Source organism: Emydura macquarii, unplaced genomic scaffold (genome assembly GCF_026122565.2).
Source record: "Emydura macquarii macquarii isolate MOO-44397 ecotype Brisbane River unplaced genomic scaffold, CSIRO-AGI_Emac_v2 contig_2897, whole genome shotgun sequence".
Taxonomy (NCBI): Eukaryota; Metazoa; Chordata; order Testudines; family Chelidae; genus Emydura; species Emydura macquarii.
The window spans coordinates 2005873-2019940 of NW_027133034.1; the positions used below are offsets into that span (position 1 = coordinate 2005873).

At 41.0% G+C, this 14068-nt stretch overlaps 1 protein-coding gene across 4 annotated transcripts in view; it reads left to right on the top strand.

Moving 5' to 3' along the window:
• TJP2 (tight junction protein 2) overlaps positions 1 to 14068 on the top strand; it is a 78060-nt gene that overhangs the window by 51991 nt on the left and 12001 nt on the right. For all 4 annotated transcript variants that reach the window (XM_067569292.1, XM_067569291.1, XM_067569289.1 and 1 more), the window contains 10 exons: positions 2277 to 2401; positions 3786 to 3888; positions 4716 to 5298; positions 6989 to 7092; positions 7298 to 7451; positions 8665 to 8776; positions 8876 to 9015; positions 9955 to 10021; positions 11790 to 11940; positions 13385 to 13493. In XM_067569292.1, coding sequence (XP_067425393.1) covers positions 2277 to 2401; positions 3786 to 3888; positions 4716 to 5298; positions 6989 to 7092; positions 7298 to 7451; positions 8665 to 8776; positions 8876 to 9015; positions 9955 to 10021; positions 11790 to 11940; positions 13385 to 13493 — 1648 coding nt within the window. The remainder of the gene's footprint in view (positions 1 to 2276; positions 2402 to 3785; positions 3889 to 4715; positions 5299 to 6988; positions 7093 to 7297; positions 7452 to 8664; positions 8777 to 8875; positions 9016 to 9954; positions 10022 to 11789; positions 11941 to 13384; positions 13494 to 14068) is intronic.

Here is a 14068-nt window from a genome sequence, read left to right on the forward strand (position 1 = left end):
CCATTAAAATGCCATCTTTATTACTGTTCAGTTTAAGCAGTGACAGTCTAAATTCAATATATACCAGTCAAACAGATAAATATATAATTGACTAATCTAATACAAAAGCAGGATAACTCTGTTAGCAGCTATGGTTACCAGGGAAACGTCATAATCCCAGATGTGGAGCTGCATTGCAAATATATTGAGAAATCAATGGAAATGTATACCATTATACTGAAGAGTAGACTCTGATGTAAAAATTAATGTAACCATGATTATTAAATGCATGTGCTGCCACTACATGAGAGAATAGTGCAACATCTCTCAATTTTCCTCTGTTAAAGACAATCTCAGATTTTCTATCTTTTGAAAGCAAATTTTATTTCTGTACATTTTTGAAAGGATGGTTCTACACAGTTTTGCATTGCCTAGACATGCCCCAGGCCATGGAGCATTGTAATTTTGGGAAATAATATATTTTATGTGGAGTGACCTACTAGTGTTTGTTATCTACTACAGAAACTGAGCACATCTCTTTATGACCCCCCAAAAAAGGAGTATGTGTTACTTTTAATTTTTTGGAGATGTAAAGGTAGATTTAAAATCCAGAAGACATTCCTAACCAGATTATCAGTGTCACCTAAAATAGTTTCAGTTCTGAAGAGGTGTGTATGTGTGTAAGTTATTCTTCTCCATGAATATACATGCAATCATTTTGTGCTAATTATTACAAATGCAAAACCACTTCAAAACCACACTCTTAAATTCAATGGCTAAATTCAGTCAAAAAATGCAGACAGTAATGTTTACTTGGCTGCACTGCACATCCTACTATGTGCCTTTGATGGCACGCAGTACATTTACACTTTGTTGTATCCATGCTAAGCTACCCATTTAACCAGAAAAACAGGAATAGAAAATACTATATATACAGAACATGGTTCCGTTAACATTGCTCCCTCGCATTTCCTGACTTGCTGATTAAGTTACTATGCAAGCTTAAGTTTCCATTTATGCAAAAATAATAATAATAATAATAATACAGAAGGCCTGATTCTCATCTTGTGTAAATCAATGTAGCTCCATCGGGCCAAGGCTGCTGCCCAGACAATCTAGAGCTTGTTGAGATAACAAGTTCCATTAGCTCTATCAGTAGGTCAAGTCTTAATTCTGTACTGTTTAGCTTGAGGCCTCCTGAACCTGGACGGTGTTAACCAAGGCTCAGTGACTCCAATCAACTTCATAAAATTGTTTATTGGCCTTCCTCTACTCCCACTGAGATAATTGAGTTTTGCCACTGCTGTCAGTGGGGATATGAATAGCACAGGAAGTGCTTTGAAATACATATATTAAACTGAAAGAAATGGAGGAAAATATTTTTATTTTTCTCTAATCTTTCAGTTACAGTGAACTTCAATGTTTACTGGTAACGTTAAGTATTTAAAAAAACAGACAGAAATGAGACTTAAGTTGTTCCTTTAAGTATAGCGGATACAGTTGTATTAAATGATCAGTCAGAATGTACACATGCACACGCTCTACACTCAGAGTGATATATATAAGTACACACTCTGTTGTGCTTCTCTGCATTCAGGATTTACTGAAGTTCTGGTTTAGATGGAAGTCTTCCTTTCTCTTTCTTTGCCCCAGTGTATGTTTTTCTGGTTCGCATGCAAGCATCCCAAAAGCCCCATGTTGTGGCAACCTATCCTTCTTCAGAAGCAGATTTGACATAGGTACCTCATGATCTAGTAATACACTGCTTGGAGGTGGTGGATGGTGACACAAGACATTTATGAGCTTAATACATGTTTATAGCTTGTATTATCAGCAACAATTTTGCATAGTCCATTTCATGAAGAAGTATTCATTAGAATTTAGATAGCATAGCATGTTCAGTTGTTAATTGCTAGAAAAACTGCTCAGGGTCCCAAGCATTCACTAATCAACTGCAGCGTTATAACCAGCAGTTAATTTAGTGTGAATTGCTAGCACTGGTGGGGAAAAAACCAGGAGATCACACTGAGAACAGTGAGTCAATCCTCTCATCATTTTTAGGGGTCACAGGATGACATGCCTGCAAGCTTTTTGATTTGCACAATGGAAATCCCCAATTGGTTACTTCGTGGATTGTTTTTTTCATTCTAGTGTGTGCAATACTACATATGAAGTGCCTTTTTTTTTTTTTTGGTTCCTGTGATGACAGTCTATTGGCTTAATCATAATCTCTGATTCCATGTTGAAATGTAATAGTGATTAGTTTTATTTTATGTATGTGTGTGCGGTTTTTTTAGGACTCAAAAAGAGGGTTTGGGATTGCCGTTTCTGGTGGCAGAGACAACCCCCATTTTGAAAATGGCGAAACATCCATAGTTATCTCAGATGTACTCCCAGGTGGCCCAGCAGATGGATTACTTCAGTAAGTGTGCTTCCTTATACCCTTCATGACTGGCATGTTTTGCAGATAAAGGGAATGAATAAAACCTTCATAAAAGTACAGGTTTGGTTTGAGAGCCTGCCCAGCAACTTCATCCAGGTGGTTTCTTTCTGGAGACTTGTATGTCAAGCAAGTGTCCCTATTTTAAATTAAATCATACCTCTTTTTCCTTTGTTACCCCAAAAAGAAGCTAATCTGCTTTAGTGGTGATGTGTATACATGAGCATGTCTTATTTGTGGGTGTGGGTGTGTTTTTATTTTTTTTTTTAAGAAAAAAAAATGAGCAGTGCCTTACTTCTCATGGCAGCCTTCTCCCCACACCTTCATGTACAGTGTCCTTAATGTTAACAGCTTTCAAGTGCTGGCTTAACACAACAATATCTGAAACAATTTGCCTCCACATTTAACATGTTTGCATGATGTCTTCATTTAGGCATTGTCTTCATTAGATCTGTTTCCCTGAAACTTTCCATTATTTGTGCTACTTGTGTATGCTTATTACAAAAATCTATAGATGACTCACTCACAACCCCATCCCAGCAGCCTTCTTTGCCACGCCGCCCACCCCCTCCCATGACTAGAGGTGTGTCAATGGGCTATTTGACCTTGAATGGTCCCCTGACATATGTGTTAACTACTTATGCTAACCATCTGTTCCACCTTGTAGTTAGCGTTGACACTCTCCGAGTACCCTTCCCAGACCTGAAGAAGAGCTCTGTGTAGCTCAAAAACTTGCCTCTCTCACCAACAGATGTTGGTCCAATGAAAGATACCACTTCACCCACCTTGTCTTGTAAGTTATTGCATATGTCTACACTTGCCGCCAAATGCCGTGGCAGTCGATGGGAAATACGCAAACTACATAGAGTAGCTTGCATATCTCCCATCAACTTCCTAACTCCTACTTAACATGGTGTCTTCAGTTCGCTGCGTCGACGGGAAATGCACTCCTGTCGATGCAGTGTTACTCCACCTGGTGGAGGTGGATTAATAGCGTAGCTTTCCGGGTCAATTGAGTGGGTTTGAGCCGCTCAGTTGATCCGGATAAATCAATCTGACGGCGGGGAATTTGCCACCATCAGTCTAGATGTAGCCATTGTCACTCTTGGAATCAGCACTTCAAACAATCGTATGTAGAGGCATTTAAAACATAACCCACCCACAATCAATGAGTTGTTAAAACTGGAAGAATTGAGTTATTTAAGCTCTCACAGTTGATATAAACTAACACGGATGTTTAAGAATAGCTTGTGTTCTGTTTTTTTAGTGAAGATAATTTAATGCCCAGGACATTCAGAACAAAAGTGGAATTAAATTTGGAAATGTAAAGAAGTCCCTTCTAATCCAGCATGTTCTTTTTTTGTAGTGAAAATGATCGGGTGGTCATGGTTAATGGGACCTCCATGGAAAATGTTCCCCATTCTTTTGCAGTGCAGCAGTTAAGAAAAAGTGGAAAAGTGGCTGCCATTGTAAGTTAATAATTACTAATTCTTTGCATTAGAGTTGTACCTACGAGCCCAATCGAGATCGGGGCCCACTGTGCTAGGTGTAGAGTTCATACACATAGTAAAACCATCCCTGCCCTGAAGAGCTTGCAATCTAAATAAAAAAGCCAGTGTGGGGGTGAGGAGGAGAGTATTATCCCTGTTCTACAGATAGAGAACTTAACTCCGGGGTGGGGGGAGGATTAGGTGACATGTCAAGTGTCACACAAGGAGTCTGTGGCAGAGCAGAGCAGGGAAACGAGCTCAGATCTCCTGAATCTTAATGCAGTGCCTTAACCACATGACCAACCACAGTTAATGTCTCTGTGATCTTCTTACTATTATTATTAAGAGGCAGACAACATGCTCTGCCCTGTACAAGACACAAAATACACAGTCCCTTTCCAAAAAGCTGATGTCTAAACAGGCTTAGTACGTTTTTCTTACCTGCCTTAACTAGAGAGAAATGGTTTGCTTAGGCACAGTGCAGTTTTTAGAAGCTTTCTTTAAAAAAATTACTTTTTCAACTTATGCTGTTAAAGGAATTTAAAAAACCAAACAAACCCCAGTCTTGCTCTGTTTCAGTAGATGAAACTAATGGGATGTTTCTCCCACCCGACATAGAATTTTAACCATGTAACTTCACAGTATTTTGAAAACAAAGCTTCTTGAATGATAAGCTGCTTGGAGGCTCTCGCTTTTATGACATAGCACTTGTGGTTTTCAGCATTTGGAATAGGATTTTTAAATTAATGTTGAGAGAGATGCCTGGTTCTCTCTTTTGTTGTTGTTTTTTTTTTAAATACGAACAGGTAGTGAAAAGACCGCGGAAAGTGCAGCTCACTGCTCTAAGGAGAAGCCCTTCTCTTGACTATGACGACAGAGCGTTTGATGTAATGGATAACCAAGCAGAGTTTGATGGCAGGAGTGCTCGAAGTGGCTACAGTGATAGGAGCTGGCATAGTGGCACTGGAGGGCGCAGCCAAAGCTGGGGAAACAGCCCTGATAGGAGCTACAGAAGAGATCAAGATAGAGGGCGCAACTACAGCAGAGACCACAGCAGGGAACGCAGCTACAGCCGGGATCGAAGTCGTGGCAGGAGCATTGACAGGGAAAGAAGCTTGGACCGAGAACACAGAAGAGACCGGAGCAGGGGCCGAAGCATTGACAGAGATCATGGCTACGAACGTGGCGCTGGTGACTATAGCCCACCCAGGGATTACAGTTACAGACAACCTGACCCTAGGTACGAAAAGGAAGCAAGGAGTCGTAGTCGAGACAGACTTAATTCCCATAGCCCCTCGCTTGAAACACGACGCCAACATGAGTACCCAGGACAACAGTACCAGGATAGACCTATCAGTGTTCTCCTAACAAAAAGTAAACCCAATGAAGGTAGGTGTGGGGTGGGGGACAACACTTCTGGTGAAGGGATAGATTTAAGGAAAAAATGCTGCGTTCTCTCTGTTGGCTTTTGGGTGGGTGGCTTTAATATTCTCTGTACAACTGCTTGCTTACATTCCTTCTCCACTCTTTCACCATTGTGTATGGGTGTCATTTACTCTTTGTCCTTAGACATGGGACGACTTCTTTACCTGTACCACCCACTGCTCTGATCTTTCCAGGTCACCTCTCCAGGTCACCGTGCACTCTGGTTCTTTCCTCTTAGGAGCTCACTACCCTTCCAGTTCTGGTGGAATCCCCAGCTTTTGATCATGGTTAAATTTACACCAAAGTTAAATTTACACCTGCACTGACAGGTAAAAGAGAACCTGCTGCATCCTGAGTGGCTGCCTGTCTTTTAAGGTTTGGTTTAGTTCAGGTTATTTGCTTTAGTGGAAGGCAGGCAGGGTTTCCAAAACCGTCATTTGGGTGAAATGGGTTGATACATGCACCTCAAATGGCTCATGTTTAGGAATATGTTTCTGATTCAACCAGGAAGTGGCTCATTAATCATTAAAGAGTAATTAAAAAGTAAACTTTTAACAAAACGTTGGAGGGGCCTGGAGGGGAAGGGCATGATCTTAATAGTGTCACAAAAATATGTATGTGGTGCAACAAAACTACACTTTAGATTGGGTCGTTTCAGCATTTCACGTTTATAAATCCCATCTTCCTGGGATTTATAGAAACCTGCTGCTTGCGGGCAATTGACATATTGTGAATCGTCTCTCCACAGGAGCAAGCCTGTTCTCCTAAATCTGGAACATGCCACTGGGTCTCTCTTAATAGCATTAGAGTGCTGGGGAGGCTTGTGTTTTTGTTTTATAAAAATAGATCACTTTCATTATCAAAAAAAAAAATTGTGCTCCCATATGTAACGATAATGCACACTGTATAGGTAGAGAAAATCTGTTTAGCAACCTCCTTTAAGAAGTTTCTACGTAGATAACAGGTGATACAGAATCAGCAGTGCCATTCAGAGCTGTAGCAGCCTGTTTTGTACATGATCGTGTTGAAAACAGGAGAATAGCTTCATTTGACAATTCTAGACCAGGCTGCTTTCAAAACTGATATTTTACTTTTTAAAAAGAGAATACAGTGGGCCAGATTCACTCCCCTGGTTTTGGCCCCTCTGTGATGCTGGTGTCCTGCTGAGAAATGCACTGGCAGTCAGAATGTGGTGGGGTATAACTGAGGGAGGGGGCCATGGCTCTACTCCTCATATGCTATAGTCTCTTGGGGGTTATGGTAAATTACCATGAGTTGCTGCATCTAATATTGTGGCCACGACTGGAGCCACTGCCATTTAAGAGTGGGAGAGCCATAAGTGGCACCCTGAGATTCCCCCACTGCCCTCTCCAGCCTAGCAGAATATGGAGAATATACAGGAGAAAGTCTGGCCCTCTATGTACAAAAACCTGTAATGTGAAAAAAGTAAAATGTTACAGTTGGCAGTGTCGGACTGTCCCGTTCTTTATGCTCACCATGTTACCTCTGCTTCTTAAGGGGCCTGACACTCTTTTAATATAACATGCTGTGTTGCATGTGACTCTGGGTGATGTGTACGTAGTGTAGTTATTAGACATAAACACTTATTTGTTCTGCCAAACTACACCCTGTGGATTTTTTCTTCCTTTTCCAGAGTACGGTCTCCGACTTGGAAGTCAGATTTTCATCAAAGAAATGACCAGTACTGGCCTGGCAACTAAAGATGGTAATCTGTATGAAGGAGACATAATACTCAAGGTGTGTTGTGGACAAAGGCATGCAGGAGTTGCATATATTTATTAAAATTCTTCTTTCTGTGCTAAGGTTGTTCTCCCCCTCCCCCCCATTTGTAAACCTAATTACAAAATCTGTTACCTGGAAAGGGGGTACCAGCTTTGAGATCACTTGTCACTTGTGTTCTTAATTGTTTGCTTATATTAGTACTTCTATCTTACATGTACAGATTAACGGAACAGTGACAGAGAATATGTCATTAGCTGATGCCCGAAAACTGATTGAGAAATCACGAGGAAAACTCCAACTGGTAGTCCTGAGGGACAAAAAACAGACACTGCTCAACATCCCTTCATTGCATGACAGTGACTCAGAAATAGAAGGTGAGGTGTCTTAGGGCTAAAAGGTAATGTCAATTCTAGGCTCTGTCTAGATAGAGAGTGAAGCTGTTTATACACACTATTTCTCATAGGATGGTGGTAATGCGAGTAACCCACTTGATTGCTATCTATATTGCAGCTATTCTGTAGAAAGATGAAGCAGCAAACCCTTTCCTTTTGGTGAAGGAGGAGCCTTCGCTCACTCAGCAGGTCTTGTGTCATTCAGTGACCTTTCTAGTTGATTCATGAATAATACTGACTGACTAAACAAAGCAAGCCCAACTCCCCATTGCTAGAAGGAAAGTTATTTGAATGCAAGGCCCAAATCATGACAATGATGAGATGAGCTCAGTTAGTTTCCCTCCTTCTACTGCTTTCAACGTTCAAGGGGAGGAGACAAAGTGATAGAATCAGTAGTCCAGGAGGCATAGTTTGGCCTCCTCCTAGCAAGTTCCTGAATCTTTTTCATATGAATAATCCCTCTCAGCATAACCTGAATTGGGAAGGATGCTGGATGCCCCATTAGAAACAGGATGCTGTTAATTGATTCAGGAAGTGTGTGTCTGGCGTGAGAATATTCAGTGCAGCTTCTTGGAGCTTTTTCTGCTGAGAGTGGGACATGGCTTGAATTTGTGGGCTACAGGGAAAATTGGTTGTTTCTCCCTGAAGGACATTTAACAGCGCAGCTTCATGTTGTTTAACAGTGAACCCTCTGGACTTTCAAAGGATAGATCGGGGAGGGAAATGACACACAAGCCATTTTCTTTTTATGTAACATTTTACTATGTAAGATTCAGTTGCAGTTACTGGCAACCACTATCTCCTCCTCTTCATTTTATAGTTCTCTCATTTCTGTAACAATAAAGATAGGCCTCTGTGTGGTGTGTTTTTCTGGCAAGAGCTCAAACCTGCAGGATGTTAATACTAGTTGGTATTATACTAGTTTGCTTTTGAGGCTCCTTGGAATTTCTTTCCGGATGTTACAAAACCTTCCTGAAATATTTTGTGGGAGACAGAGGTTATGAGAGGTGCACATCACTTCTCTGCCTAGCCCCAGGCACATGCAAACCTTTTTCTAGAGGGGGAAATAGAGTTTATAAATATTTCATATTTTGTATCTCAAGATTATTGCAAGTAAATAGATGCAGATAAATATGCAATGAAATTGAAGACAAATCTCTTAAACAGACTTACTGTACTGTTGTTCTCTCAATAGATATTTCCGAAATTGAGTCAAACAGATCAAGTTCCCCTCAAGATGACCAAAAATTACATCACTCTGATTTTGACTCTCATTCCTCCAATGAAAAGCTAAAGGAAAAGCCAAAGTAGGAAGTTCTACTCTTCTTTTTCTTAATAAAGAAAACATTCTTCATGTGTAGTAAATTTTGTTTTAATATTCTCAAATTGTTATTTTTTTTGTTAAGTACAAAAGAGGATCCACCCAATCGGCTGTCCAGGATGGGAGCGATGCCTACGCCTTTTAAATCAACCAGTGAGATAGCTGCTGCTGCTATTGTGGTCACTGACACAAACAAAGAACCAAAGTACAAAGATGACCTGCCAGGTCAGAGTTACAAATGTCCCATTTGAGATGGTTTTTCCTCTCCAAGCAAAACCGCTTAGATGGAGGAGGAGGAGGGAATTCTGGGGGATATAAACCCTCATGTTTCCAGGATTAAGCCACACACTAACTGGGAGGGAGTTGGGAAGAAACTTTTCCTGTGGCTCCCCAGATTATTCTATAATTGTCCACGACAGGGTTTCTTGCACCTTCCTCTTCTGGTACTAGCCCACTGTCAGAGATGGGATGCTGGACTAGATGGACCACTGGTCTGATCTGGTGTGCCAGTTCCTGTGCAGAGCTGCCTGCATTTCTTCTTATCTATAATAAAAAACTAAATAACCAAGTCTTTATTCCATTGAAAAGAGAGAATAGGAGAGAAGTAAAGAGAAAGTTCAAAGGCTAAATGTAGGTTGAGTGCTCTTTTATCCTCAGAAGTGAATCTATACAATTGTACTGACATAATGGATGAAATCCTGGCTCCCTTATCTCCCAGGAAGGTAGGCATCTTTTATCTACATCTCCTCTCAGCTAATTTACAATTGGCACAAATTGGCTCTGAGGGAATTCCACACCCAGCTTCCTTGGCTGGAATAGGCTGACTGGTCTTTGGGGAGACCTAAAAGAGGGCAATTGATGCAGATATTGAATAACAGATTCCTGACAAAAAGAAAATTGGAGGGGAAAACCCCATTTTACAGGGATTACATAACTGGGAGATGAGCCTCAGATCATAAATTAATTTAGTGCCTGGACATTTGTTCTTTAGCTACTTTTTACTTTTGGACACTACAGTCAGTGTGTCTTGTACTTTTAGATTGCAGATCTGCACTCGTTACTGGCATAGATGATGATGATGTAATTGCTGCCTTTAACTGAAAACCTTTCGTTCTCTTATGCCTTGTTTGTCCAGATAGATAATTTTATGGTTTTTACATACAGCGTCTCAACCAAAAGTGGCCCCGAGAACCTTTCTTCAGCCTAGCCCTGAAGATGAAGCAATATATGGGTATGCTTCTTCAAAACCTGTTTTTTCTCACCATTTAGCCATATTGCTTTTTTTGTTGCCTTGAGCTGGTTTCTACATGCATTCGTAGTGGTTTTCCCCTGAACAGTACTATGCCAAGAAAAGGTAACTTGGGGGGGTCTGTATTAAATAGCTGACTGACATCACCGAGGATCAACTTAGTTTTAAAAAGGAGGCTTAATGTATAATATGCACAAAAAAGCATATCCCTCCATTCTTATGTACAGTCTCTGATTTCTTATTGTAAATGCAGATTGCTAGTTAAATACCTACCTTTGCATTTTGCATGCACAATCACAATAATTGCATTTGCAAATGTAGATTTGTATCTTTGTGCATGGTCCTTGGACCTCCTCCTCTGTTTTAATATGTGGTCTCTAATATCCAAAAATCTGAGATGCAAAGAGAAATATAATCTATATAAAGGGCATGATAGCTTTGAAAAGGATAAAACTTTAGAGGCTGGATTATCATAAAGTAAGGCCCAAGGTCCTGATGTGTTGTTGGGTTTTGTTTGTTTGTTTTTTCATGCCGGCTTTAGCACATATCCATTCCACAGTTGTGTGTATACAAGCTGGAGATTTCTGCAGCTATATCATCTCAGTATATCTTCTCAATCCGTAGTTTGTGTACTGTATGCAGCTGTGGAATCTGCACACTGAAAAGCAGGAACAAAATGTTTGTGGACCTAGGACCTCATTTTTTAATCTGCCCTCACGTTAATCAAATTAAATGTAATAATGTTGGTCTCTAGAGCATTGAGACTGTCTAGAGTCTGATATCCAAAATAACTAAGGTGGTTGATAGGAATACAACCTGCGTACTTTCTTTCTGTAAATTACTAAATGGGGACACAATAATAAATCGGAGATTTGAATTGCAGGGATGAGCCCTAAAGAAAGGGAATTGGAGATCTATTGATTCCATAGCTACAGTAGAAAGTTGGGTTTAAAGATCTGAGAACTGATTAACTCCTGAAAGACTATCTCAGTGTCAAACCCTCTGTGTATTACAGATAGAGAGAATGGATACAAATGGATATATCAGTGTTTAGTTTTGGTTCAGCTGAAGAGAATTTATGATACAGGCTCTGAGCAGTATGTTGAGTGAATAACAGAAATGCAGTGTCCTCCAAGTATGTGAAGAACATCCAGGCATACAGCATTTCTGGCAAAGCAAATGCTGAACTTACTCCAGTACTTGCTGTCTCCTTGGACATTCTTGGACACTCTGCCAACAGGAGAGCATCTGAAGGCTTCCATGTTATATGACTCCCCTATTAATTACCTGGTAGATTATTACACTGCATTCTGCATAATGGAGAGAAGAAAAAAAATCTGAGTGTGATTGCTCATAATTGATTTAAACTGGGATATTTAAAAAACAGTTCTTTACATGAGGCAGATGGCCCAGGGTTGAGGCTCTACCTAAGGATTGGGAAGACCTGAGATAAATTCCCAGTTCTGCCACAGATTTTCTGTGTGACCTTGGGCAAGTCACTTAGACTTTCTGTACCTCAGTTACGCATCTGTTCAATGGGAATAATAGCACTTCCCTATCACACAGGAGTATTGTATGGAGACATACATGAATGACTGAGATGCTCAGATAGTACAGTGATAGGCCATATAAGTACCATAGATAGATAGATTGACAGCAAGTATGCCTAGGTTTACTTCTTACAAATGATTGATGTCCTATGCATAATAGATGGCCTGACTTTTTCTCTTTCTGCATGTGACTACTCTAGTCCTAATACGAAGATGGTAAAATTCAAGAAAGGAGACAGTGTAGGTCTACGGCTGGCAGGTGGAAATGATGTAGGGATATTTGTCGCTGGAATTCAGGAAGGCACTTCAGCTGATCAGGAGGGGCTACAAGAAGGAGATCAGATTCTTAAGGTATCTGTGTTGATGTTCAGCCATGCAATTAAAACTGATTGTTCCTTGAAACCATGTGAAAGAAATTGCTTTTTTTTACTTTTATCAACATGAGAATACATAAACCCATATTGGTTTATTCCTAGGAACAGGGTCACTATTCCTAGAGCATTGTTTTTTTGTATCTTAATTCTGATGTTTAACTTCTGCTGTTGCAATGTGTTAAGATTCAATAGGAGAAGTAGTAGGTAGAAATGTTACACACCACAAATGCCTGAAGATGGGAATGGCTGCACTCACTCCTGACTTCTCCAGTCTCCAGCTGAGAGACCAGGCCACAGAGCATGAGACCAGAGTGTCTTCTCTCTCTCTCTCTCTTCCCCCCTCTTCCCCCCCCCCCCCCCCTATTTCACTTCCGTCCCTCTGGGTCCTGATTTTCTCCCTTCCTCTACTCACATTTTAATGACTAAAAGGTGAGGGATGTTATTTCATTAAAACTCCTTAAGTGTCCCAACCCCAAAACCCTCTTCTGAGACTGTTACTGTCCTTTTTCTGGCTATCATGTCCTCCTCCTGAGTTTTCTCTCCTCACCCAGGGCCTGATCCCAAAGCACTCTGAAGTCAATAAAGATTCTAACTGATTTCAGTGGGGTCTGTCTCAGGTCCCTAGTTCCAAGCTTCTCGTGTTTTCATCTCTCCAATTGGCTGCTGGCCTGAACAGGTTTTGAAATAGTAACTCCTTTTCTGAAGTGTTGATTCTCCATCCCTGTCTCATTTTTCCCTCTCGGCTTTCCTCTTGCAATTAGATCCTGATTGGCCCAAAGACTTTGCTCTGGGAACTGCATTCCAGTATAGCTCTTCCCCTGGCACCTCATAGTTGTTCAAATGGAGTGGATTTCACTTCCATGTCCAAATAGACAGCTGAGACACATAGGGCAAAGGAGATAGGGTGAGTGCAGTTGAGAGAGAACCACAGGAAACTGCTGTGCTCACAAATGTTAGATGACCAGAATGTATCTGGATGATATTGAAACTAAAAGTTCAATCCTGTGATTAATATAACCATCTGGAACACACCAGATTGCTTGAAGTTCCTTGATCACTTAGCACAACTGTCTATTTGGAATAGATGGGGTTTTAACTACAGAACACCATAATATGTGGAAACAGATATATCCTTACTTGGAAATGGACCTTTGCTTATGGACCCTGGCCATCTATGCCCTTATTCAGGTATTTTGTAGCCCTTCACAAAATGCCCTTAACAGCAAGGCATTTTCAGGATGTCATTCTTGGAGATAGGTAGTCCATCTTCTGCATGCATATGATGTTCATTTGTATAAACCAATGAACCTCTGTATTAATGTTTGGGTTTTTAAAAAAAACAAAATAAAATAACCTCTTCCTTTCCTCTTTTAGGGCTTTATTAGACTAACTTTTTCCCTAAAACATTTCTTTTGCATCAGGTAAATACACAGGATTTTAGAGGCATCATTCGGGAGGATGCTGTTCTCTACCTGTTAGAAATTCCCAAAGGTGAAACTGTGACCATTCTGGCTCAGAGCAAATATGAAGGTAGGCATCTGGCACCAAAGGTGTGACAGTGTTTGTTATGATTCACTGTAACAGGAGCTGAAAAGAACAGTAGGTCTTTCAACTCAGCTGTGTTCTGCTGGGGACACCACAAATGGTCTTTTTCTCATACTCACCTTTCAAAACACTTTTTAATTGCCCTCGTGTTAAGTATTGTTGAAGATTATTGTTTTTGTGTCCAGCTGACTTCCATCCTGGACATGTGGAGGAGGAGGGCTGGATTGGACCGGCTGCCTCACCATTCAGCAGATCAAGAAAGAGCCCTGGCTCCTTTACTCATCCACCCCAGTAATAAGCACCCCATACCAGCTCTCAACCTCTGCCATTTAGTTCTTGTCCCCCATGCCCAGTAGCTCCTACCTTCAGCAGCCAGGATGCCTGCTTCTTGCTGCCTTCCCCTTCAGCTGTGAGATCTGGAGGGCAGCCGTTCTCAAACTGTGGAGCAGGACCCCAAAGCCACAATGTGACCCCATTTTAATGGGGTTGCCAGGGCTGGTGTTAGACTTGCTGGTGCTTGGTGCTGAAGCTGAAGTGCAAGCCCCACAACCTCAGGCTAA